This window comes from Jaculus jaculus, chromosome 18 (genome assembly GCF_020740685.1).
Source record: "Jaculus jaculus isolate mJacJac1 chromosome 18, mJacJac1.mat.Y.cur, whole genome shotgun sequence".
NCBI classification, from domain to species: Eukaryota; Metazoa; Chordata; class Mammalia; order Rodentia; family Dipodidae; genus Jaculus; species Jaculus jaculus.
In genome coordinates, this window is record NC_059119.1 from 32,279,264 (window position 1) to 32,302,414 (window position 23,151).

At 43.1% G+C, this 23,151-nt stretch overlaps 1 protein-coding gene across 3 annotated transcripts in view; it reads right to left on the reverse strand.

The window, feature by feature from the left end:
• Nucleotides 1-2,974: 2,974 nt before the first annotated feature.
• Bms1 (BMS1 ribosome biogenesis factor) overlaps nucleotides 2,975-23,151 on the reverse strand; it is a 76,430-nt gene continuing 56,253 nt past the window's right edge. For all 3 annotated transcript variants that reach the window (XM_045137298.1, XM_045137296.1, XM_045137297.1), the window contains exons 14-23: nucleotides 17,327-17,400; nucleotides 16,637-16,813; nucleotides 14,412-14,600; nucleotides 14,155-14,335; nucleotides 13,621-13,679; nucleotides 12,017-12,139; nucleotides 11,088-11,235; nucleotides 10,169-10,344; nucleotides 3,916-4,077; nucleotides 2,975-3,482 (exon numbers count right to left, since the gene is read on the reverse strand). In XM_045137298.1, coding sequence (XP_044993233.1) covers nucleotides 3,258-3,482; nucleotides 3,916-4,077; nucleotides 10,169-10,344; nucleotides 11,088-11,235; nucleotides 12,017-12,139; nucleotides 13,621-13,679; nucleotides 14,155-14,335; nucleotides 14,412-14,600; nucleotides 16,637-16,813; nucleotides 17,327-17,400 — 1,514 coding nt within the window. In that variant the 3' untranslated portion in view covers nucleotides 2,975-3,257. The remainder of the gene's footprint in view (nucleotides 3,483-3,915; nucleotides 4,078-10,168; nucleotides 10,345-11,087; nucleotides 11,236-12,016; nucleotides 12,140-13,620; nucleotides 13,680-14,154; nucleotides 14,336-14,411; nucleotides 14,601-16,636; nucleotides 16,814-17,326; nucleotides 17,401-23,151) is intronic.

The window sequence follows — 23,151 nt, forward strand, 5'->3', positions numbered from 1 at the left end:
AGAACAAGCGTTGAAAGTATACACAAGATCAGGTGCATTCAGAGCGAGCGGTACAGATGGAAACAGCATTGAAGACGTAGAAAAGGTGTAAGTTGTAGAACGAGGATATTTCAAATAGGAGAGCATTATTACCATTAATCACAACTCAGGGAAAATGAAGAAAAAGTGGGGGCAGGGAAAAACTCTCAAGCAAGACACAGAAAACTACAAGGCCACGAATAAAACCATCAGGCTTGTGTGAATGAGTGGTTAAGAACTCTAGTGAAAGAACCACAGGCGACGTGTTGAGAGGCCAGTGTCGTCCCAGGAAAGGCCATCTCTAACAGTGACACCCAGCCACGGACGTACACACGGGCTGTCAAACAAACAAGCACAGAAACGACATGGTCAAGGCAACCCGGCGAGCTGAAAGATGGGCCAACGCTCCGCCCAAGGGAAGACAGGCTACCCTCCAGGGAACCGAGGAAGAGGCCAAGCCCCTCCCATCATTTCATAAACATGCAAATTTAGATACTAATGCGGGCACGTTGTGCTCAGCGGACTGGCAGAAATGAAAAACCCCCAGAGCATCCACTGCCTCAGGAATCAGGAAAGGCTCTTTTCTCTCATAGGTGGACATCAAAAATATCAAGCAATAGCAGAATTGGTAAGAACACTAATTTAAAGCTGGCATTGAGTTTTACTTGTTTCTCAGTGATCTCTCAACCTGTGCTCAGAGCAGTGTAAGCCTTTCCTTCTTTAATGTATTTCTTCTTCTCTAACTTCCTACACCCCTTAAGAGTCTTTTTCTGTTGCGTAGAAAGAGTTGCAACCCAAGCAAGGTGGGTACACAGGATTTTTTTTTTCTCCATTTGCTTCTAGATCTACGAATGAACTCAAAGTGCAGCAGGACTCCATAGCCATGGTATCAATGAAGTGTGACCACAGGGTAGTTACAACTGTGGTATACTAACTTACACAAACATCAGAAAATACATACAGGAATGTATGTTAAAACTGGTGTAGTGATGGAAGAAACAAAGTTGGATCCAGCCAAATTCATGCGTCAGCCTGTGCTTTGGGTGCAGTTCCCAATGTAGCAATGTCCAGCAGGGCTTTGGCAGAAACCGTGAGGGTGAGGGCTCCGCGTTTACCAGTGGAGAATGTCGCTGATGGTCTAACACCCTGAGGGTACTTGTGCATGGTGGAAATTAGGACACAGCCTAGTAGGAGGAAGTAGGTCACTGGGAGTGTGCCCTGGAAAAACATCTCATCCCTGGCACAATTCTGTATTTCTCTCTGCTTCCTGGCCCCCACAGAGTAACTTTGCTCCACTATGCCCTTCGACCATCAGATTTTTTTGTTTGGTTCAAGGTAGAGTTTCCACTCTAGCCCAGGCTGATCTGAAATTCACTATGTAGTCTCAGGGCAGCCTCGAAGTCAAGGCGATCCTCCTACCTCTGCCTCCCAAGTGCTAGGATTAATGGTACTCACCACCACCACCACCACCACCACCCCCGCCCACAGTCAGGTTTTGATCCACAAACAATGGAACAGCTAACCATGGACCTAAACAACAGTAACCATAAGCCAATGTAAATCTTTCTTCCTTTTGCCTCACTGAAAATAAGTGTACTGTCCCTAGATGTGAAACTGATATGAAGCCTACTTGATCTGAGCAGAACCTTCTACAAACAAACAAGTGTCCTCCGATGATTACTCTAGAATGTCAGAGGCTCTCCAGGTGTTCTCACACTTGCGATACTTTACAAACATAGAACTGCCTGAGTGAAGGTGAGCTCATTTTAATGTTTCTGCTATGAAGGCCTGATGTCCTACTTCAGATAGGTTGGAAGACTCGCTGTCTGGTGAAGGCTTGCCTCTTCTGCCTCAGTCCTCATGCCTAGCTGCATCCTCAACAGGGAGAGGGAGAAAAGCAGCCTTTCCATCTCTTCCACAAGGGTGCGAACCCATTTGTGGGGGGAAGGGGGGCCTTCGCAATTGTACCACCTACAACAGGCCTATTAATACTACACGACTGGGGATTAGGTTTCAACATATGCATTCTGAGGGGACACCAACATTCTGAGCATACCAGAAGTAACTCCCCTCTGGGAGAGCCCTGTAAACCTGCTCAAATCCAATCTTCCTCAGAGGGACCCATTGCCTTCTGCCAGATAAGAGAGGATAATAAGGAGATAAAAGTACATTTTATGTGTGTCTAAAAATGTCAATGAAACCTATTATATTACACACAACTAGTATACACAATGGGTTAGGTGTGGTGGTACACAACTTTAAATCCTTAGCACTTGGGAAGCTGAGGTAGGAAAGTCACAGTGAGTTCAAGGACAGCCCGGAGCTACAGAGTGAGTTCCAGGTTAGCCTGGGATAAAGTGAAGCCCTACCTCAAAAACTAAACAAACAAGTAAACAGACAAAACAAAAAATGGCAATATATTACTTTTGATTATACTGACTACATATACTAAAACTGAATCCATAAGAAAAGATGAGTATAGGCACAGTAGAAAGATGACATACAAAACTACCGCTAAGCCATCTCTCCAGCCCTAAAATGTTCTTTTCTAAAAAAATGTTCTTCTTAAGCTGGGCGTGGTGGCGCACGCCTTTAATCCCAGCACTTGGGAGGCAGAGGTAGGAGGATCACCGTGAGTTCAAGGCCACCCTGAGACTACAGAGTTAATTCCAGGTCAGCCTGGACCAGAGTGAGACCCTACCGCAAACCCCCCCCCCAAAAAGAAGATATGAAATGTCTACCAGAACCAAGGACTGAAGAATAAATAAACCAAAAATGTCCCCCCACAAGAAAGGAAGGAAGAAAAAAAAAAAAAAAAAACACATTCACCTGCCTTTTACATGAAACTGAGACCTTGACTTAATATTTTTCCTCCTAGGAATCTCATGATGATGGTAGAGTAAGTCCTTATTTTGCAAATAACTGTCACATCCTTAATTAAGCCACTAAGCCAAAATTAACAGGAAAATATTTTAATACTTTCATAGTACAAAATAACAAGACACAAGGGGAAAGGAGTGAGGTGATTCCCGTAACCGTAGGCTCCGTCACTGATGCTGACAATGAGACATGGCCTACCAGCAGTCTTTTCCACAGACCTTCCCACGACATAGCTTGATGACGGATCTAACGGAGAGGTCTTCCTTGGCCTCTCACCCCGATTTGTCACAAGCATTACAGGGATTCAAGCCGCCCACTGCTGCGGCTCTAAGAATGGCCCTCCGTTCCGAAGGCACAGCTCAACTGTTCCCGGCTCCTTTCAGACTGGACTTCTGGCTTCTCCTCTCCTTCTGACCCTGCAGCCGGAAGAGCTTCTTCCGGAGGTCCTTCTGCCGCCGCAGCTTCTCCTCCTCCTCCCTCTGCTTCACCTGCGCGTGCTCCTTGTTGTGCAGGTGCCGCTGCTCCCTGGCTTTCCGCATCTTCTGCTTATACACGGTGCTCAGAGAGTCCAAGAGCGCCCGGATCTGACAAGGACGAGACACAGTGAGCGCCAGACCACCCTCACTCGCGTCCGCCCACCACCCCACTGCCGGGCTTCCGCAGGAGAGTGAGTTCACACGTGGGATTCACTCCCGCTCACAGGTAACTAGCCTCGGCCATACCACCCCGGACACGCCCGATCTCGTCTGCAGGTTAATCTAGTGAACTCTGAGCCCGAGCTAGGAATCAGTTTGCACAGGTGTATTTCATCTTTACCATAAAACCACCTCTAATGTCACTCTGCCAAAGGGCTAGAGATGGACCCTGGTCTTCCCTCTGACTTCTAGTTCTAGGGCCTTGCCTAAGTCTGGTCTTAATCCTCTCTTGATAAAGACAGAATGCAGCAGAAATGCCAGCAGTGCTAATGAAAACACAGCTTTCTATCTCTACAGGAAATAATCTCTCTACTGACAGTACCTTCCTCTCATGAGGTTCCCGTATGACGGCCGGCCTCTGCCTGTCCTTCGGCACCTTGCCAGCCTTTGCTTGGGTCTTGGGCTTGTTCTTAAATGGCAGAGCCTTTTGTAAGGCTTTAGGAATGTGCAGTGAATTGAAATGCTTCTTTTGTCTCAGGATAGGCTGCAAAAAGAATAAAACAAAGACAATGACATATTTAAATTAAGACCTAAGTATATTTAAAACATTGTATAAAATTCCGACAGACTGACTTTTTTCCTCAAGATCAGTAACAATAGTCTGCTAACTACTAAGCATCAGGATTCAATCACCCATCCAATATGGTCTACCTCAATGGAGATCAACATCCCTAAGAAAATACAAGGATATACACATGGTATTTACAAATCTTAGAAATTAAATGCGCTCATTTCTACCGAGGGGAGACTTAAAGGAGGGGTCCTTAACAGACACAGGAATAGATTCAGTTTGTTTCACTTAATGGAAAATTGGACTTTTATCTTTGAAGCACTGGGGTGTTTATCTTCCAGACAACAAGAATACTTTCCTATTTGACTATCAATCTCTCTTCCCCTTCTGATGAAAATCTGGCAGAAAACAAGTGAGATTTAAATAGTGCATGAATATTCAGTTACTCTAAAAAAATTCAAGGGCTGGAGAGATGGCTTAGTGGTTAAGGCACTTGCCTGCAAAGCCAAAAGACCCAGGTTTGAGTCTGCAGGACCCACATAAGCCATATGCACAAAATGCATTCATCTGGAGCATGTTTGCAGTGGCTAGAGGCCCTGGCACACCCATTCTTTCTCTCTCTGCCTCTTTCTTTCAAATAAAAAATATATATATATTAGCAGGGTGTGTTGGCACATGCCTTTAACCCCAGCACTTGGGAGGCAGAGGTAGGAGGATCGCTGCGAGTTCGAGGCGACCCTGAAATGACACAGTGAATTCCACATCAGCCTGAGCTAGAGTGAGACCCTACCTTGAAAATAAATAAATAAATTCAGGAATATTGAATTGGGCTGGAGAGATGGCTTAGCATTAAGGCACTTCCCTGTGAAACCTAAAGACCCAAGTTTGAGTCCTTAGTACTCAAGTGAGCAAGATGCACACGCATCTGGAGCTCTGTTGCAGTAGCTGGAGGCCCTGGCATGTCCACTCTCTTCCTCCCTCCCTCCCTCCTTCTCTCAAATAAATAAATAAAATATTTTTAAAAAAGAATATTAAATTGGCTCATTTCCAACCACAAAAGTATGAAACAATAAATCAGTAATAGAACAAGGATGGGAAACCACCAACAGATGGTAGAAGAAATCAAGAGGAACTAAAACATCAAGACAAGTCAGGCGGGGTGGTGCATGCCTTTAATCCCAGCACTGAGGCGGCAGTGGTAAAAAGGCTGCCATGAGTTTGAGGCCAGCCTGAGATGACACAGTAAATTCCAGGTTAGCCTGGGCTAGAGTGAGACCCTACCTCACAAAAACTAAACTAGTGACCGGAGTGCTCAGTACTGCAATATCTCTATCACACCTTCCAAGGCTCAGGGTCTACTGCGGAAGAGGTGGCAGAAAAAAACGTAAGAGCCAAAGGAAGGGTAGGACTCCTTAAAACACATTCCCCCCAGACACAAAATGGCCTGGATATCCATGACCTCACAGTGCCTGACACTACCTACACAAGACCATCATAACAGGAGGAAAAGATCAGGGCATCAAAATAAAGACTAATTGAGATGGAGAGGAGATATGACGGAGAATGGAGTTTCAAAGGAGAAAGTGAGAGGAGGGAGGATATTACCATGGGATACTTTTTATAATCATGGAAGTTGTTAATAAAAAAAACACCAAGACAAATGGCAAGGGAGACACAACATCACAACCTCTGAGATGCTTCAAAAGCTGTGTCTCACCCCTCTACCTTCCTCCCTCCCTCCCTCCCCTCTCTACTGAGCATTTCAGTGGCCTGGAGCTTGCCAATTCATCAAGGCTGACTGGCCCGAGTCCTACCACCTCTTCCTAGCACTGAGGTTTTATGTTCCCATCACCATGTCTGGCTTTTTTTGTTGTTGTTTGTTTTTTAAGATTTATTTATTTGAGACAGAGAGAGGGAGGGAGAGAGAGAATGGACATGCCAGGGCCTCTAGCCACTGCAAATGAACTCCAGACACATGCACCACCATGTGCATCTGGGTTATGTGGGACCTGGAGAATCGAACCAGGGTCCTTGGGCTTAGCAGTCAAGTGCCTTCACCACAAAGCCATCTCTACAGTCCCCAGCTTTTGTTTTTTTAATAAGGATTAAATTTAAGCCTTCATATTTGCACAGCAAGCACTTTACTGACAGAGCTATTTCCCCAGCCCCAAAGTAGTTCTAACAAAGAAGTTTATAGTGGTAAATGCATACATTAAAAAAGATCTCAGGGTGGAGAGATGGTTCAGCAGTGAAAGGCTCTTGCTTGCAAAGCCAAAGTACCCAGATTCAATCTCCCAGTGTCCATGCTTCTGGAGTTCCTTTGCAATGGCAGGAGGCCCTCATGGGTCCATGTTCAATCTCTACCTTTCTTTCATAAATTAATTTTAAAAAATGTTTCCAAATAAACTGTCATACATTGTATGCCTCAAATACCTAGAAAAAGATGAGCAAAAGAAGGAGGGCAGAAGCTGGGCATGGTGGCACACACCTTTAATCCCAGCACTCAGGAGACAGAGGTAGGAAGGACTGCTTTGAGTTCGAGGCCACCCTGAGACTACATAGTGAATTCTAGGTCAGCCTAGACTACAGTAAGACCTTACCTCGAAAAACTAAAAGGAGAGCAATAATAAAGATCAGAACAGACATAAACCAATTAGAAGATAGAAAACAACAATTAAAAAAAAAAGTCAGGTGTGGTGACAAACACCTTTAATCCCAACACTCAGGAGGCAGAGGTAGAAGGATCACTGAGTTTGAGTCCACCTTAAGACTACATAGTGAATTCCAGATCAGCGTGAGCTAGAGTGACACCCTACCTTGAAACACCAAAAAATGAAGAAATCAAAACAAAACAACCAAGAATAGATTTCTTAGAAAAAATAAATTCTATAAACTCCTAGCCATAAGTTCAAGGCCAGCCTGGGCTACACAGTGAGTTCCAGGGCAGCCTGAGCTAAAGTGAGACCCTATCTCAAAACAAAATGAAACAAAACAATACAAAGTTTAAAAAAAAATTATACATGCTGACCACTGACCAGGTAGGATTTATTCATAGCAAGCAAGGCAAATCAAACACATGCAGACCAATCAATGTAACATATCACATTAACAAAATGGAAAAAGACCACATAATTTGTTCAGAAAACAAACCTGACACAGTCCAGCATCCCTTTTAAAAAAAAGTTTTCAAATTTTATTAGATCATAGATAGATCTTAAAAAAGATAGTCTTCATGCTCAAGAAGAGGCATGAGCGGGATTCCCAGAAATGGGGAAGCCTAGCGCTTAAAGGGAGGAGGAGAGAAAACAGAGTTCTACCCATGAGAAGGCAGAAGCAGGGTAAAGACCCTCAGCATCTGCTTTTTTTGGCTTTTTAATATTGTTTTTTTTCAATTGTATAGGCATCTTGCATATTGGTAGCATTTTTTTTTTTTTTAGAGCAAGAAAGAAACAGAGAAAGAATAGGTACGCCAGGGTCTTCAGCCATTGCAAAGGAACTCCAGACACATGTGCCTCTTTGTGCGCATGTGTACATTGTGTGTTTGCAGCACTGTGTGTCTGGCCTACCTGGGACCTGAAGACCTGAACATGAGTCCTTAGGCTTTGCAGACAACTACCCTAACCACTAAGTCTCTCCAACCTGGCAGCACTCTTTTAATAAAACTTTTAAACAGCTGAGTGTGTGGTGGCGCACACCTTTAATCCCAGCATTGGGAGGCAGAAGTAGCAGGATTGCCATGAGGTTGAGGCCACCCTGAGACTACAAAGTTAATTCCAGGTCAGCCTGGGCCAGAGTGAGACCCCACCTCAAAAAAACAAAAAACAACAAAAAAGAAAAGAAAAAAAACTTTTAAATAGTTAAGGAACAAAAACAAAGTTCTTCAATATAGGAAATGTCATATGATAACCCCACAATAATATAATAAACAAAAACAACTGAAAGCTCTCCTGTAATATTCAGTGCTGGGCATCAATGCCTGCTAGTACCACTTCTAGTCAATATAGTGCTGGAAGTACTTGTAAGAGCAATCAGATAAGAATAAAATATCCAAATCAGAAAAAATTATCTCTACTTGAAGGTGACCCCAGTTCGAGGCTCCATTCCCCAAGACCCACGTTAGCCAGACACACAAGGGGGTGCACGTCTGGAGTTCGTTTGCAGTGGCTGGAGGCCCTGGTGCGCCCATTCTCTCTCTCTCTGACTCTTTCTCTGTCTCTGTCACTCTCAAATAAATAAATAGATTAAAATGAACAAAAAAAAAAGTTTAAAAAAAAACACATCATACATGCCTTTCCTCTCCATTACAATAAACTTAAGTCAAGTTACTTGCAAAGCTAAAGGATTCAGTTTCAATTCCCTAGTACCTATGTAAGGCCAGATGCACACAGTGGCACATGTATCTGGAGTTCATTTGCAGTGGCAAGAGGTCCTGGTGCACCCATATTCTCTCTTGCAAATGAATAAAACTTAAAAAAACAAAAAGCCAGGCATGGTGGCACATGCCTTTAATCCCAGTACTCAGGAGGCAGAGGTAGGAGGATCATTGTGAGTTCGGGGTCACCCTGAGACTACATAGTGAATTCTAGGTCAGCCTGAGCTAGAGTGGAGCCCTACCTTGAAAAAAAACAAAAAACAAACAAAAAACCAAGAATAGAAGAAGCAGAGACTAGAGACACTCTGTTGCACTCATGACCTCACAGTGGCAGCTGTCACTTGCACAGCTTGGGCCCATCAAACTACCATCATGGATGAGGAAGGAAGGCAAAAATAAAGACATCAAAATAGCAGAGGCACTGATTAGAGTGAGGAAGGGGTTTAGTGGAAGAGATGTGGGGAAGTAGGGCAAAAGACAGTGATGGGAGGGAACTTTGATCAAAATATATTATGAATGTATATAAAAATTACCAACAAAAGTTATAAATTATCAATAAAACAACAAAAACAATGGGCAAAGGACCTAAACAAATGTTTCTTCAAAGAAGACATAAAAATGGCTGAAGGGAAACAGAACTGTAGGATGAGTATAGCTACCGAGCCAACATGACCAAGAGAACAGTTACCTGAAACCAAGTGCACTGGGAGGTTTGTTAAGCAGATTTCGGAGTGCGTCTGTGCTACCCACATACGAAAACAAAAGCTACGTGAGGCGGCAGGCGTGCTCCTCGACTGCACTACGGTAGCCAGCAGCATGGTCCCATAATGTCATTTGTAAGCTTCAGATATATACAGTAAGATTTTACCCAAAGTTTAAACCTATTTCCAATCCAGAGAAAAATCACTGCCATCATTTTTATATTTCTTTTCAAATATGACATGAATATATTAAAATTAATACTAGACTTTGTATTTGAAAATTTAAAGTATATAAGACATTACAGGGAGGGTGGTGTAGCCAGTGGTAGAGCACTTGCCTAGCATATGTAAGGCCCTGGGGTCAATCCATATATTGCAGGAGGAAAAAAAAAACAAACAATAGTGGGCAGGCTGGAGAGATGGCTTAGCAGTTAAGGCACTTACCTACAAACCAAAGGACCCAGGTTCAATTCTCCAGTACCCACATAAAGTGAGATGCACAAAGTAGCACATGTGTCTCAAATTTGTCTGTAGAGGCCAGAGGCCTGGCATGCCCACACTCTCTTTCAAAAGAATAAATTAAACAGTGGGCACAAGAGAAGGTAACTGGATAGGATTATGACCAAAATGCATTATATAAATATATAAAATTGTCAAGTTAAAATAAATATATAAAGACACTGCATATAAAAGCAACTGAGGGCTGGAGAGATGGCTCAGCGGTTAAGCGCTTGCCTGTGAAGCCTAAGGACCCTGGTTCGAGGCTCGGTTCCCCAGGTCCCACGTTAGCCAGATGCACAAGAGGGCGCACGCATCTGGAGTTCGTTTGCAGAGGCTGGAAGCCCTGGGGCACCCATTCTCTCTGTCTCCCTCTATCTGTCTTTCTCTCTGTGTCTGTTGCTCTCAAAAAAAAAAAAAAAAAAAAATTAAAAGCAACTGATACTATCTAGAGAGCACGTGTGACTGACACAGACATGCATGTTATCTTTACCTTGTATGAAGAATCTTTGTTTTGCTTTAGTTTGATACCATGGGTGAGCCTGAGCTGACCAGTTGTCCGCATTCCTGACCAAGTGTCTTTCTCACCCACTGGTTTCAACAAAGATGTTACTGGGTTATAGAAGGCTGGAATGGAGACGGGATACCAAGTTCGCATGAAGACAATATCTAGAAGTAGAAGAAATTTACCTTATCATTATAGTTTTTAAAAAATGTTTTGGGGCTGGAGAGATGGCTTAGCGGTTAAGGCATTTGCCTGTAAAGCCAAATATCCCAGGTTCAACTCCCCAGGACCCACTTAAGCCAGATGCACAAGTTGGTACATGTGTCTGGAGTTCATTTGCAGTGGCTGGAGGCCCTGACATGCCCCTTCTCTCTCTCTGCCTCTTTCTCCCTCCCTCCATTTCTTTCTCAAATAAATAAATAACTAATAAAACATTTTTTGATTACTCTAAAAATAAAATCTTCCTTTAAAATTTTTATTTATTTATTTATGAGAGAGAGAATGAATGGGTGTGCTGGGGTCTCTAGCCACTGCAAATGAACTCCAGACCTATGCGCCACCATGTATATCTGGGCTTACGTGGGTTCTGGGGAATCAAACCTGGGTCCTTCGGCTTCACTGGCAAGTGCCTTAAACACTAAGCCATCTCTCCAGCCCTACTGTATCATTTTCAAAAGATTTGTATCCAATACACACACACACACACCTCTCAAAGTTCTATTGCTTGCATAGCATCTGAAGAGGAACTTTACAACTAAAATACTTGAAAATATCACAAAATGATGAGGGCAAACCAAGAGGGAAGAGACAAGGTGAATCAGCCAAGTATAGGATGCTCCAACTGGACAGAGCACCTACCAACTACTATAATCAACAGTGCCTGGAACACCCCACACAGGATACTTACCACTCATCAGCAACTTGTCTTCAAAGGTGGCCCGGAAAGCTCCCTCTGGAGCCCGGAGTGCCTTCTTGATCTGTCCCCTTATTCCACTGACAGTTCGAATCACAGCACCTTCGAATTTGGCCACCTCCAAGGCAGAATTAAACATTCCCTACAAGCAAATGGAAATAGAAACACATACACTTAACATCATATACTGTTCCTCTTCACTCATAAATACAGCATCACAAGTTAAAACACAAGAACCACCTTATTAGAGGGCTTCAAAAAGAAACAAAGTTACTAACATCAAAATTTAGACTAGGAGGCTGGAGAGATGGCTTAGCAGTTAAGGTGTTTGCCTGCAAAGCCAAAGGACCTCGGTTCAATTCCCCAGGACCCATGTAAGCCAGATGCACAAGGTGGCGCATGAGTTTGGAGTTCATTTGCAGCGGCTGGAGGCCCTAGCATGCCTATTCTCTCTTTCTCTCTGTCTGCCTTTCTCTTTCTCTCAAATAAATAAAAAATATTTTTTTAAATTAGACTATTAAAGGTGGAGGGAGGGCTAATCAAAATCTAAAGAGGATATAAGTAAATCATATGGAAACCTACTTTTTTGGACAATGGAACACTCAGGAGCCATAGACTGTTACCCATTTAATGATTCCAAATCAAAAAGAAAGCATACTAGAAATACTATATAAAATAATTTTGTATCTATATGGTTAGCATGTGTATGAAACAGAATTGAATTTTGGATAGACTTAGGGTCCCATCCCTAAGACATCCTATTATGTATACATAAATATTCCAAAACCTAAAGAAAAAAAAACACCCAAATTTGAACTAATTCTGGCTCTAAACATAGTAAATAAGATATCCTTAACTTATGCTACATTCTTCCTTTAGTAATATATACATTTATAGATATGTCAATGTATGTATATACAAACCTTAATAAATGAAGTATTCTTGAAGATTTTATATGGAAAACCAGTTAATTTTAATTTCTTCACAATTTTTATGGATTTATCCAGATCAAGGACAACTCCAGTGGCAGCTATACGAAACTCAGGCTAAAAGGAAACCCCAAAATTTGAATACAGAAATAAGTAACATCAGTAGAAGAAATACTGCAATTCTCTATGATGCAATAAATCACCAACGTTCCTTTCCTTTTTGTTAGAGAAAGATTGAGACATGTAAGCATATAAAAGAGAACTACTTCTTTGCTTAGCTATATACTTTTTTTCCCCCCAGAGGTATAGTTTCACTCTAGCTCAGGCTGACCTGGAAGTCACTATGGAGTCTCAGGGTGGCCTCGAACTCATGGCAATCCTCCTACCTCTGTCTCCCAAGTGCTGGGATTAAAGGTGTGCGCCACCACAATAGGCCCTGATATTTTTTTTTTTTTTTTGAGAGTCTAATGTAACCCAGGCTCACTATATATGTACTAGAGTATGACCCTGAACTCGGGACCTTCCTGCCTCTACCTCCCAAGTGCTGGAATTACAAGTATGAACCACCAAGCCTGGCATTTTTACAAAGTGTGAAGTTTTAACAAAAAGTAATCTTAAACTGTAAAAGGGTATGCCATGAGGATGACTTAGACACTTTCCTAAGAGTAATTGCACAGTACCATAGATTCAAAATAATGATCAATTTCAATCCAAGAGGAAAAGGCAAGTTAAATAGTAGTATTTTAAAACTGAACGTTGGACCTCCAGGGCCGATGTGCTCCTCACTGTGATTTCTCCTGTGCTAGCTGAGCCAGCGGAGTATGCTCTCCCCAGTCAAAGACTGTGAGCCCTATTCAACCCACAAGTAGTCTCGTGTCCAGCTTGTTACAGTGTGTCCTTAGAAGGCAGTACGACACTGGGCAATGGACAGCACTACTTAATCATTTCCTTTACATCAGTCCAAAGAAGGCACAAAAGTAAAATGAAAAATGAAGCCGGGCGTAGTGGTGCACGCTTTTAATCCCAGCGCTCGGGAGGCAGAGGTAGGAAGACTGTTGTGAGCTTGAGGCCACCGAGACTACACAGTGAATTCCAGGTCAGCCTGAGCCAGAGTGAGACCCTACCTCGAAAAACCAAAAGAAAAAGAAAAAATGTAATTAGTACCATTGTTGTTCTCCCTGTTCTATCTACTTCCACGCCCTGCTTAACCAGATAGGGGAAAGCCAGGCAAAGTAATGCCTGCCCATCATTAATTACAGCATTTAGAGGACGAGCCTAGGACTGTGAGTTCTGGACTTTCCTAGGCTATATAGAAAGACCCTGGAATTTCAAACGGGAAAGTGTGGGGGTGGGGAGGGAGGGAATTACCATGGGATATATTTTATAATCATGGAAAATGTTAATAAAAATTAAAAAAAAAAAAAAAAAAAAAAAAGAAAGAAGGGAGGGAGGGAAGAAGGGAAGGAGAGAGAGATACAGGAACATTAAAAGCAAAGAGAAATTTACTATCCATTGCATGCTAAGGCTTGGTTTCAACTTAGTTTCATTTACACAGTTCATTTTCATAGTCTATAAAATAAAACGACCCACATACTTACCATTATACCACTGACAGACTGTATTGCCAAGAACCCAGTCCCCTGTGGGGTAATAGGACCTTAAAGAAAACAGAAAATAAAAAGTGAACCACAAGTTTATAGTCCAGCCTCTTCCCTCAAAGTGATACATCTTATAAATTCACATTTCTGGTAGAGAAAGGAAGGGAGGAGGATACTTAATAGGTTGATATTGTATATATGTAATTACAATGATTGTAATGGGGAGGTAATATGATGGAGAATGGAATTTCAAAGGGAAAGTGTGGGGGTGTGGAGGGAGGGATTTACCATGGGATATATTTTATAATCATGGAAAATGTTAATAAAAATAAAATTAAAAAAAAATAAAATAAATTCACATTTCCCTCTGTCACTCTCAAATAAATAAAAAGTAAACAAAAAAATTCAATAAAAATAAATAAATAAATAAATAAATAAATAAATAAATTCACAAATCATGGAAGGAAGAGAGAATTATAATGATGGCATCTTTACAGTATGAATTAATCTTACAAGTAACTTATCACATTTTACCCCAAAAGGTTGCTCCACAGTGCATGTGCTGTGGGGTATATTTTAGAAGCCTCTGTCTTCCATTGTGGTCTTCAATATAATAGAGTGGGATGGTCTGAAACCTCCTCCACCCCACGGAAAAAATAATTGGGTCTCGGGATTTGAGGATTTTCTTATACCAGCGATGCTTCTTCAGACGCATCTGGAGAGAGAAGAGGTCAACAAGAGAGTGCACATCCAAATAACCCGTCGTCGAGCAAGCAGCAAAGGCCACCTACCTGCACGTACCCCACGTTGCCCTCGCTGTTGCCCAAACCACCCAGAATAATTGGGTAGTGAGGGTCAAAGTTCAGCACAAATTCACAGGGGACGTTTTCAATCTCGATTCGGACATACATCCCAGGTCGAAAGCCTTCATACTGTACTCTGGCTTCATCCTCCTGATCTTCAAATTCAGCCCGGTTAAGCTACAGATGAGACGGGGAGGGAGCATACTGTAAAAGCCATACTGCTGTTACCTTTAATAAACACAATAAAAATAACCTGCTTCACCTCCATGGTTTGCTCTGCACATGTTCCATGTGTTTTCTGTCGCTCTAAGACACAGTAAGTAACTGCAGAAGGATCCTTGGATGGGGTTAGGCTAGTAACAGCTTCCTCGGGCTCCACCTTCTTTCCTCACGCCCCCGTGACTTAGTACAACCCTGCATACCCTGGTCTTCAAATACTCACACCTCCTCCCTTATCCTTACCCCCAGCTGACGTGTTTCCTAATTCAGTTTAGAAGAACTTCCAGTCAATTGTGTTTCAGCGTTTACACCTACACCAGCCTTTTATTGTTACTCTGCCCTGAACTGTGAGAGACTACAAGTAGCTATTAAAAGTTTTTTAAATACAAGAAATTTTTGAGATAGTCTCACTACATAACAAAGGCTGGCCTTGAACTTTCAGTCTTCCTGTCTCAATCTTTTGAGTGTAAGGATTACAGGTGTACACCACCACAGCGGGCCATAAAGTTAAAACTAAGTGACATGTAAAATCCAACCCCTCAGTCACACTGCCAAGCATCTTGTAAGTGATCAGCATCAGTACGCGGTCCCGACAGACTGCTGAACTACCCCTCTACTCAATGCCAAACTTCATTAAACAGAATTCTCAAAGTAAGGAATACAAATGTCTAACACAGTTTTTTAAAAAGCATTCAACTATTAAGGAAATACAAATTAAACCTACTTTGAGATTCTATTTCATTCTAGTTAGGAAAGCTGTCATTAAGAAAAGAAATGAAGCCAAGCATGGTGGTGGTGGTGGCGCACACCTTTAATCCCAGCACTGGGGAAGCAGAGGTAGGAGGATTGCCATTGAGTTCGAGGCCATCCTGAGACTACATAGTGAATTCCAGGTCAGCCTGCACTAGAGCAAGACCCTACCTCAAAAAAACAAACAAACAAAAAGAATGACGGACTGGAGGGAAAGCTTAGTGGTTAAGGTGCTTGCTTGCAAAGCCTAAGGACCCAGGTTTGATTCCCCAGAACCCACATAAGACAGATGCACATGGTGGTGCACATGTCTGGAGTTCGTTTGCAGTGGGTAGAGGCCCTGGTGGAGCCATTCTCTCTAATGATAAATAAATAATTTTTTTAAAGTAAAGAAATGGCAACAAATATTGGTGAGGATGTGGGGAAAGGGAACAGTCATTCACTGCTGGTGGGTATGTAAACTGGTGCAGCCACCATGGAAATCAGTTTGCAGGTTCCTAAAACACTAAAAATAGAAGTGCCATATGATTCAGGTATACTACTCCTCAGCATATATCCAACTGACTATACTACCTCAGAGATACCTGCACATCCATATTTATTACTGCTTTATTCACAACAGCAAGAAAATGGAACTAGGCCAGGTATCTATCAACTGATGAATGGATAATGAAATGTGGTATATAAATTCAGTGGAATTTTATTTAGCCATTGTGAAATTTGCAAGAAATCAATGGAACTGAAAAATATTATTAACCTAGGTTCAGAAAAACCAGCACCACACATTCTCTCATCTGCAGATCCTATCTTCTAATTTTTATATGTATATTCATGTGGGAATGAGTGCGTGTAGACACCAAGAAACAAGAAAAGATCCTAAGAGAGATGCAAAAGAGGTTTTAAGGGAGGGTAACGCAACACATGCGATATGAAGGTAGAAGGGTCTCAGCAGGGGTGGGGGGATGGGAGATGGGTCGAAGGAGGGTGTGGAGGTGGGAAACAACCAAAACTCTGTATGAAAAGCTGTAAGAAATTTTGCTACTTTATAATTAAAAAAAAAAAAAAAAAGTAAAGCAACACCAGCAAATAGAAAGTGCAGAACACTGAATCCGCACCCCATGTGCATCTCAAGGTAGGAATCCAAATGAAGACATGGGGGCGGCTCAGGCCGCAGGGAGTAGATGAGGCAGCCGTGCCGCACACTGCGACGGGCTGCCCTCAGAGGAGGCGACAGCATTTCCTACCTGGGCTTGTTTCTGCATTTCTCCTTTCAGATCGTCAAAATACGTGCTTTCTCCTTCATCATACTCTGCATCGAACAGCTCCTTCAATTTTCTCTTCTTATTCAAAAGCTTTTTCTTGGTGAGTTCCTCATCCTTATCCTCAGCTTCTCCCTTAACTTCGTCGTCCGTATCTTCAATCTTAAATTCCCAGAAGAGCAAGTGTAAAGGTTTATGGAGTCTTTTCTTCTTTAATAAGTAAAGGACTTTGTTTTTTTAAAGTTCTATTGAGCTACAAAGATCTCAGTCATGAGCATCGTGAACAAAGCACAGACGTGGCTGTGAACAACAGGTGCTGTGCGGGAGGCGCATGTCAGCTCTGCAAAGTGGGCCTCTCCAAAACCTAGATGCTGAGATACCTTCTAAAGAACCAACACAAACAGTGAGGAATATGTTTTAACCACACTCGAGTATAAGAAATTTATGACAAAAGGAAGACTCAGGCTAAAACATCTATGAATGACATTGAGGTGAATCTAGTCAAAGGCTGTGGAAAGAAGGACAGCAAGTGGCACCCAGACTACAAATACGGCACCTTTTATCTTCTCTAGAGCCTCACACTTCTAGAAAGGAGTCCATGCAGAAGCAAAGCACGTGTCTCTCAGGACACACAGACTGCAGATAAGCTGGCAGTGGCTACAGACATAGCCATACCTGAGTATCCGAGGCTGGCTTCTCCTTGTGCACTTCCCCAGTTTCTAGGTCTTCAAAGTCACCATAAAGTTCCTCTGGAAAAAGAAGGAATGACTCTTCTGTAGACGAGGCCTGTCTGCAACACTAGCAGCCCCCAGCCCCAGGCAGGCTGCAATCCGAACCTCACTTGTGGTGTTCTATCACTGTATGGCCACTGAGCCTTCTTTTTGGCAGTTTATTTATTTGTCTAGGAAAAATTAGCCCATCTTCATTTCAGTGCTTTGAAATCTCACTTAGCTAGGGGGTGTATTTCTAATAGAGGCAATGGACCAATCTGAGGCACAGAAAAGGCAAACACAGCCCTGAAGGTGAGATCCACCCCACAAGCCAGAATTTCAAACAGTGAGTAAAAAGCCACAGTTTGTTAATGGCCCATCGCTTTGACAGTAACCAACACAACATAATTTCGTAATAAAACCTAAAACTTAAAGCAAACATAGAGGTCACTGGGAGGCTGAGGTAGAAGGGTGGCCGTAAGTACAAGACCTGGGCTGCAGAGTTAAGTTCTGGGTCAGTGTGGGCTAGAGGGAGAACCTGACATGAAAGAAAGAAAAAAGGACACACACAGACAATGAAAGAGACACAGGGGGAGAGGGAGAGGGAGAGGGAGAGGGAAGTAAGATCAAAGTAGAGCTCCAGACATTGCTGAATCCATAGACACAGTTCATTCATTTATTCATCTATTTGTTCATTATTTTAAAAGCTCTGAGTTCAGTTATAGGTCCTACTTTTAAAAGAAGACTAGTTAAAACTCCTTTGGGAGCAACATTTAGAAGGTTATTAAAACTCTCACATAAGAAAAAAACACCACCATAGTAACACATGAGAAGCTTGTATTTGTAATTAAAACAACAAAAAGGAGAAAATACTGAAGTGTAAATTCAACAAGAAATGTGTTGGAACTTTATATAAGAAATTAAACAGCTTTCATTTTCATTTTCACTAAGACCAACAGGAATGCTATCAGCCACTGCTTTCTATACCAGCCAGAGCTTTCAGCATTACACACACCTTAACTGCATTCAGTACAAGGAAAGCAGCGCTGTGAGTAATTTATCTGAACAAATAATGACATATTCTGATTTGGAAATGAAAATTCAGTATCACTCAAGGTGCCAATTCTCCTTTTAGGACAATTATAAGAAATCACCATTGAGGATCTCTGGTCTGGAGGAGAGGATGTGTATCTCTTTACTCCTCCTATGTAAGTGTAAAATTGAGAAACACTGCAGAGACAAGAGACAACCAAAGAGCTCTGAAAAGGAGAAAGAAAAACAGACCACCTGGTGAGGGGACTACATGGCTAGATGAGTGACTTAGTGGCCAAGTGACCCTGACTCAACATTCCCTAACCCTCCACCTAGCAACAGAAAGGAGCCCAGGAAAGCTCCCTCTTCCCAAGATCACAGATCTCCTTACCAACATCAGGTAAACTGGGCTGCACCAGCCAGGGGGGACACAGATGCCACTGACAATAAGGAGGGAAAGCCTGAAGAAACCTCCTTTGCACCACCAAGTTATCTACTTGGATGAGGGTCACTACTGGCAAAGACTCCATAGGATCTGAGATCCCCATGCATCACTAAAATACAAAATTCTACGTGGTAGGCAAGACCAACAAAGAGGCTCTCTCCCATCCCCAACAAGCAAACCAGCCCTAAAGGCCAAGACATCTAACTAGAGCACGTGCCTGCATTGCCTAAGGCTCTTGCACAAACAGGCTCTGGGATTATCACTGAACATGGCCCACAAAGACCCAGGCCCTACATGCTGAACTTAAACAGCCTGACCACTCCCAGGGTGGCAGGTGGGGAGTGTGGGGTTGGGGGGGAAGGGATCACATAGGACTAATAGTCAAATTGTGTAGGAGACTATAGGAAATTACCTTGAACCTGGAAAAAATAACTGAATGTACCAACTCTGAAATAAATCATATGCTGTTACTAATAACTTCTAGCTTAAAGCAACCACTATAAAAATGGTTCAGCTGGGGTTGGGGAGATGGCTCAGCAATTAAAGGCACTTGCTTGCAAAGTCTGCAGGCCCAGGCTCAGTTCTCCAGTAGCCACGTAAAGCCAGATGCACAACTTGAGTTCATTTGCAGTGGCAAGAGCTCCTGGTGCGCATGCGTGCACACACGAGTATTTTTGAGTCAGGCACAGTGGCACAGGCCTTTCCTCCCAGCACTTGGGAGGCTGAGGTAGGAGGATCATCACAATTTGAGGCCAGCCTAGCACTACAGAGTTCCTGGTCAGCCTAGGCTAAAATGTAACCCTACTTTGAAAAACCAAAACTAAAATGAAATAAATAATTAAGGGTTGGGAGATGGCTTAATGGTTAGGCACTTGCCTGCAAAGCCTAAGGACCCAGGTTCAACTCCCAAGAACCCATGTAAGCCAGATACACAAGGTGATGCATGCACACAAGTTCACACATGCACATAAGGTGGTACATGCACCTGCTATTTGACTGCAGTGGCTAGAGGCCCTGATGCACCAATTCTCCCTCTCACACACACAAAACTATAAATAAATAAATAATGGCTTTACAATCGCTACAACTCTTATGGAAATAAGCAAACAAAAAGAGGAAACCTCAGCGTAGAAACTAAAGATTCAAACTGAGGTCGGACGTGGTAGCACACACCTTTAATCCCAGCACTTGAGAGGCAGAGGTATGAGGTTCACTGTGAATTTGAGGTCACCCTGAGATTGCATACTGAATTCCAAGTCAGCCTGGGCTACAGTGAGACCCTACCTTGAGAAACCAAAAAAAAAAAGTGAGACAAAGGAGAAAGTGGCCCACCCTTGAAAACAGAACAGTCTGAAACGTGGCAGAGACTCGTGGGCTTGAGGGACAATACTACGACTCAACATTCACACGGCCTAAAGCCTGCCAGAAGACTAGGGCTGCAAAAGGAGGGAAAAACCACCACTGGCGCATCCCAAATCTTTCTCCTTTCTCTCTCTGCAGGGCTGAACAGCAAACGCAGAGGCTTGCTTATGCTACCACTGAGCTACAAGCCTCAGCCCAGAGCTGAGGACACAGCTGAACCTCAACTAAGTGCAAAGGAATCTCCATCAGTTAAAACTTCTGAAAACTAAAAGAAGAAACAAAGTCTTCAAGTGGCCAGAAAGTCATGACAGCATACCTGAATTAGGGACATGCCAATTCGAGTGACAGGATAATGCTCCTCTGAATCATGGAGGCCAGAGAAGTGGCTCAACTCTTTCCAAGTGCTGAACAACAAGATCTGACAACTGGGTCCTATGGTCAGTAAAACGGTGCCTCAGAAGGGCAAAGGAAAAACGACACTTTAAGAGGGAGGGAAACTGTAAGAATTTGTCAGTAGCAGATGACCCATAAAAATGGGTATAAAAAGTCTTAAGCAGAAAGAAAATTATGTATGGAGGAATATAGGACCATATTCCAACAATAAAGGGACCAGACATATGGAGACATACAACTGATGATCCCTCTTAATGAAGTTTTAAAATCAGTGTAAGACCAACTTGTACTTGCCCAATGGTAAGTATAAGCGGAGGAGGTAAAGAGGCCTAAATGGAAGGTATCAAAGGTTTCAACACTTTTAAAATATTTTATTTAACCTGACTGGTTACCTCAGTTGGTTACTGTGTATGCGTGAGAGAGAGAGAAAGGGAGAGAGAGAGGGAGGGAGGGAGATAGCGAGGGAGAGAGAATGGATATGCCAGGGCCCAGCCACTGCAAATGAACTCCAGATGAATGCGCCACCTGTGCATCTGGCTTTATGTGGGTATTGGGGAAAAAAATCTGGGTCCTTAGGCTTTGCAGGCAAGCACCTTAACCACTGAGCCATCTCTCCAGCCCGTTTCTACACTTTAAAAATGGCAAAATGTGAGCCAAGCGTGGTATTGCATGCCTTTAATCCTAGCACTTGGGAGGCAGAGGCAGGAGGCCTGCTGAGAGTTTGAGGCCACTCTGAGACTACACAGTGAATTCTAGGTCAGCCTGGGTGACAGCAAGACCCTACCTTGAAAAACCAAAAAATAAAAAAATAAAGAAAATAAAATGGCAAAATTTGGTAGCAGAAGCCTATTTGTATTGGCTAATTGTATACAACTTGTATACTGTATTACTTAGGGCAGCCACTACAAGACAGGAAAACAAACAAATAACAAAACTTCAGACTGAAGCAACTCTGTGTCACCAGGTAACTGATGCGAGTGCACCAAAGAGCACACCGAAGGGGTGACTACAACGCAGGGCAGGTTCCTAGCTGGCACAACCTGAGAGCTACAGCACTGCTGGAGGTGCGTTTCCGGGGGTGGGCTGATGGGTGGCATACCAGCTCCCCCTTGCCAGAGCCTGGCAAATTCTCCTGCTGCTGTTTTCCACCTTCTGTGGCACAGGTGATGTCCAGCTACTGCTCATTCCATATTTTGTCCTGCCATCTCGGAGCTCGCCTCACGACTAAGCCAAAACAGGTAACTTTCCTCTCGTCAGCTGTTTTGGTCAGTAGCTTTGTCCCAGCAACGAGAAAGTAGCTCCAACAGACCCTCTGGTTTTGACAAAATAAAATCTTCTCAGCTCTGCAGTGCTCTTAAAAAAAAAAAAGTTGACACAGTCTATCTCTCCATCCTTTTATTTCCACTGTAGTTGCAAAGTGCGAGGAAGACTCGGCTCCATGATGGCGGAAGGTGGCTAGAACACTCCTAACTAAGCCCACCCTCAGAAACACACCTCCTCCAGCAAGGCTCCACCTCGCAAACTGCCATCAGCATGAGACTGAGCATTCAAAACCCAGGAGTTTACGTGGACACCTGATTCAAACCACCACACGGCCATTACTAAACTGAAGCACAAAAATTCCACATGCTGCTTTGACACCTTCAAGCTTCCCAGGACCCAAAAGGCCTCATCATACGTTTCCCAACTTCTGCCACAGAGCACTCTACCACCTGGTGGGAAAGGCTCACATCCTGGCTAGTCCTTCTGTCAGCAGGACCACCTACATCTTCTCATAAGTCTCCCTTTACCTATCTGCCAGCTGCTAAGTTTATTTAACATGACGTGTACTTATCATCAGTGCCACATTATAATTCAAGACAGTCCTGTTGGTGTCCAACAAGCCCCCACACCTTTCTATGGGAACCATGGTCATGCTATGCTTTGTCACCAACAGAACCTGCCTCCAAAAGCCCTTAGCTATTTACTCTGCAACAGAGAGAAATCCAGAGCAACCCTACCTAGTGTGCAAGGTCCTCCTCTGGGATGCAAGAATCTGTGACTAAAACTCTGCTGAGGATCTCATCTGCCAAGTATCTTGAGGTGAAAAGGAAGTGAACACAACTCTATAACGACAAAGGATCAATCCATCACAAAGACATCATAAATGTGGTGTCACAGAGCCTTAAATATACAAAACAAAATTAACAGAGCTGAAAACAGATACTATAGTTTGAATTTAAAATGTCTCCAAAAGGCTCATGTGTTGAAGGCATAGTCCCAGCACAAGGCATTACAGATGGCAGAAATTTTGGGAGGTGGAGCTTAGCTGAGGAAGTGCCCCTGTAGAATACTGTGACTAAACCGCCCTCTGCTCTCTCAACTTCCTAGCCACTGTGAGGAGAGCAGTCTTCCTGAAACACACATTTTTACAATGAAGCACTGCTGTGCCACAGGCCAAAAAACAGCTGGACCTATCAATTATGGACTACAGCCTCTGAAAACTAAGACCAAAATAAATCTTCACAAGCTGTGTGCGGTGAGAATGAGAGAGACAGACAGACCAAGAGACAGACAGA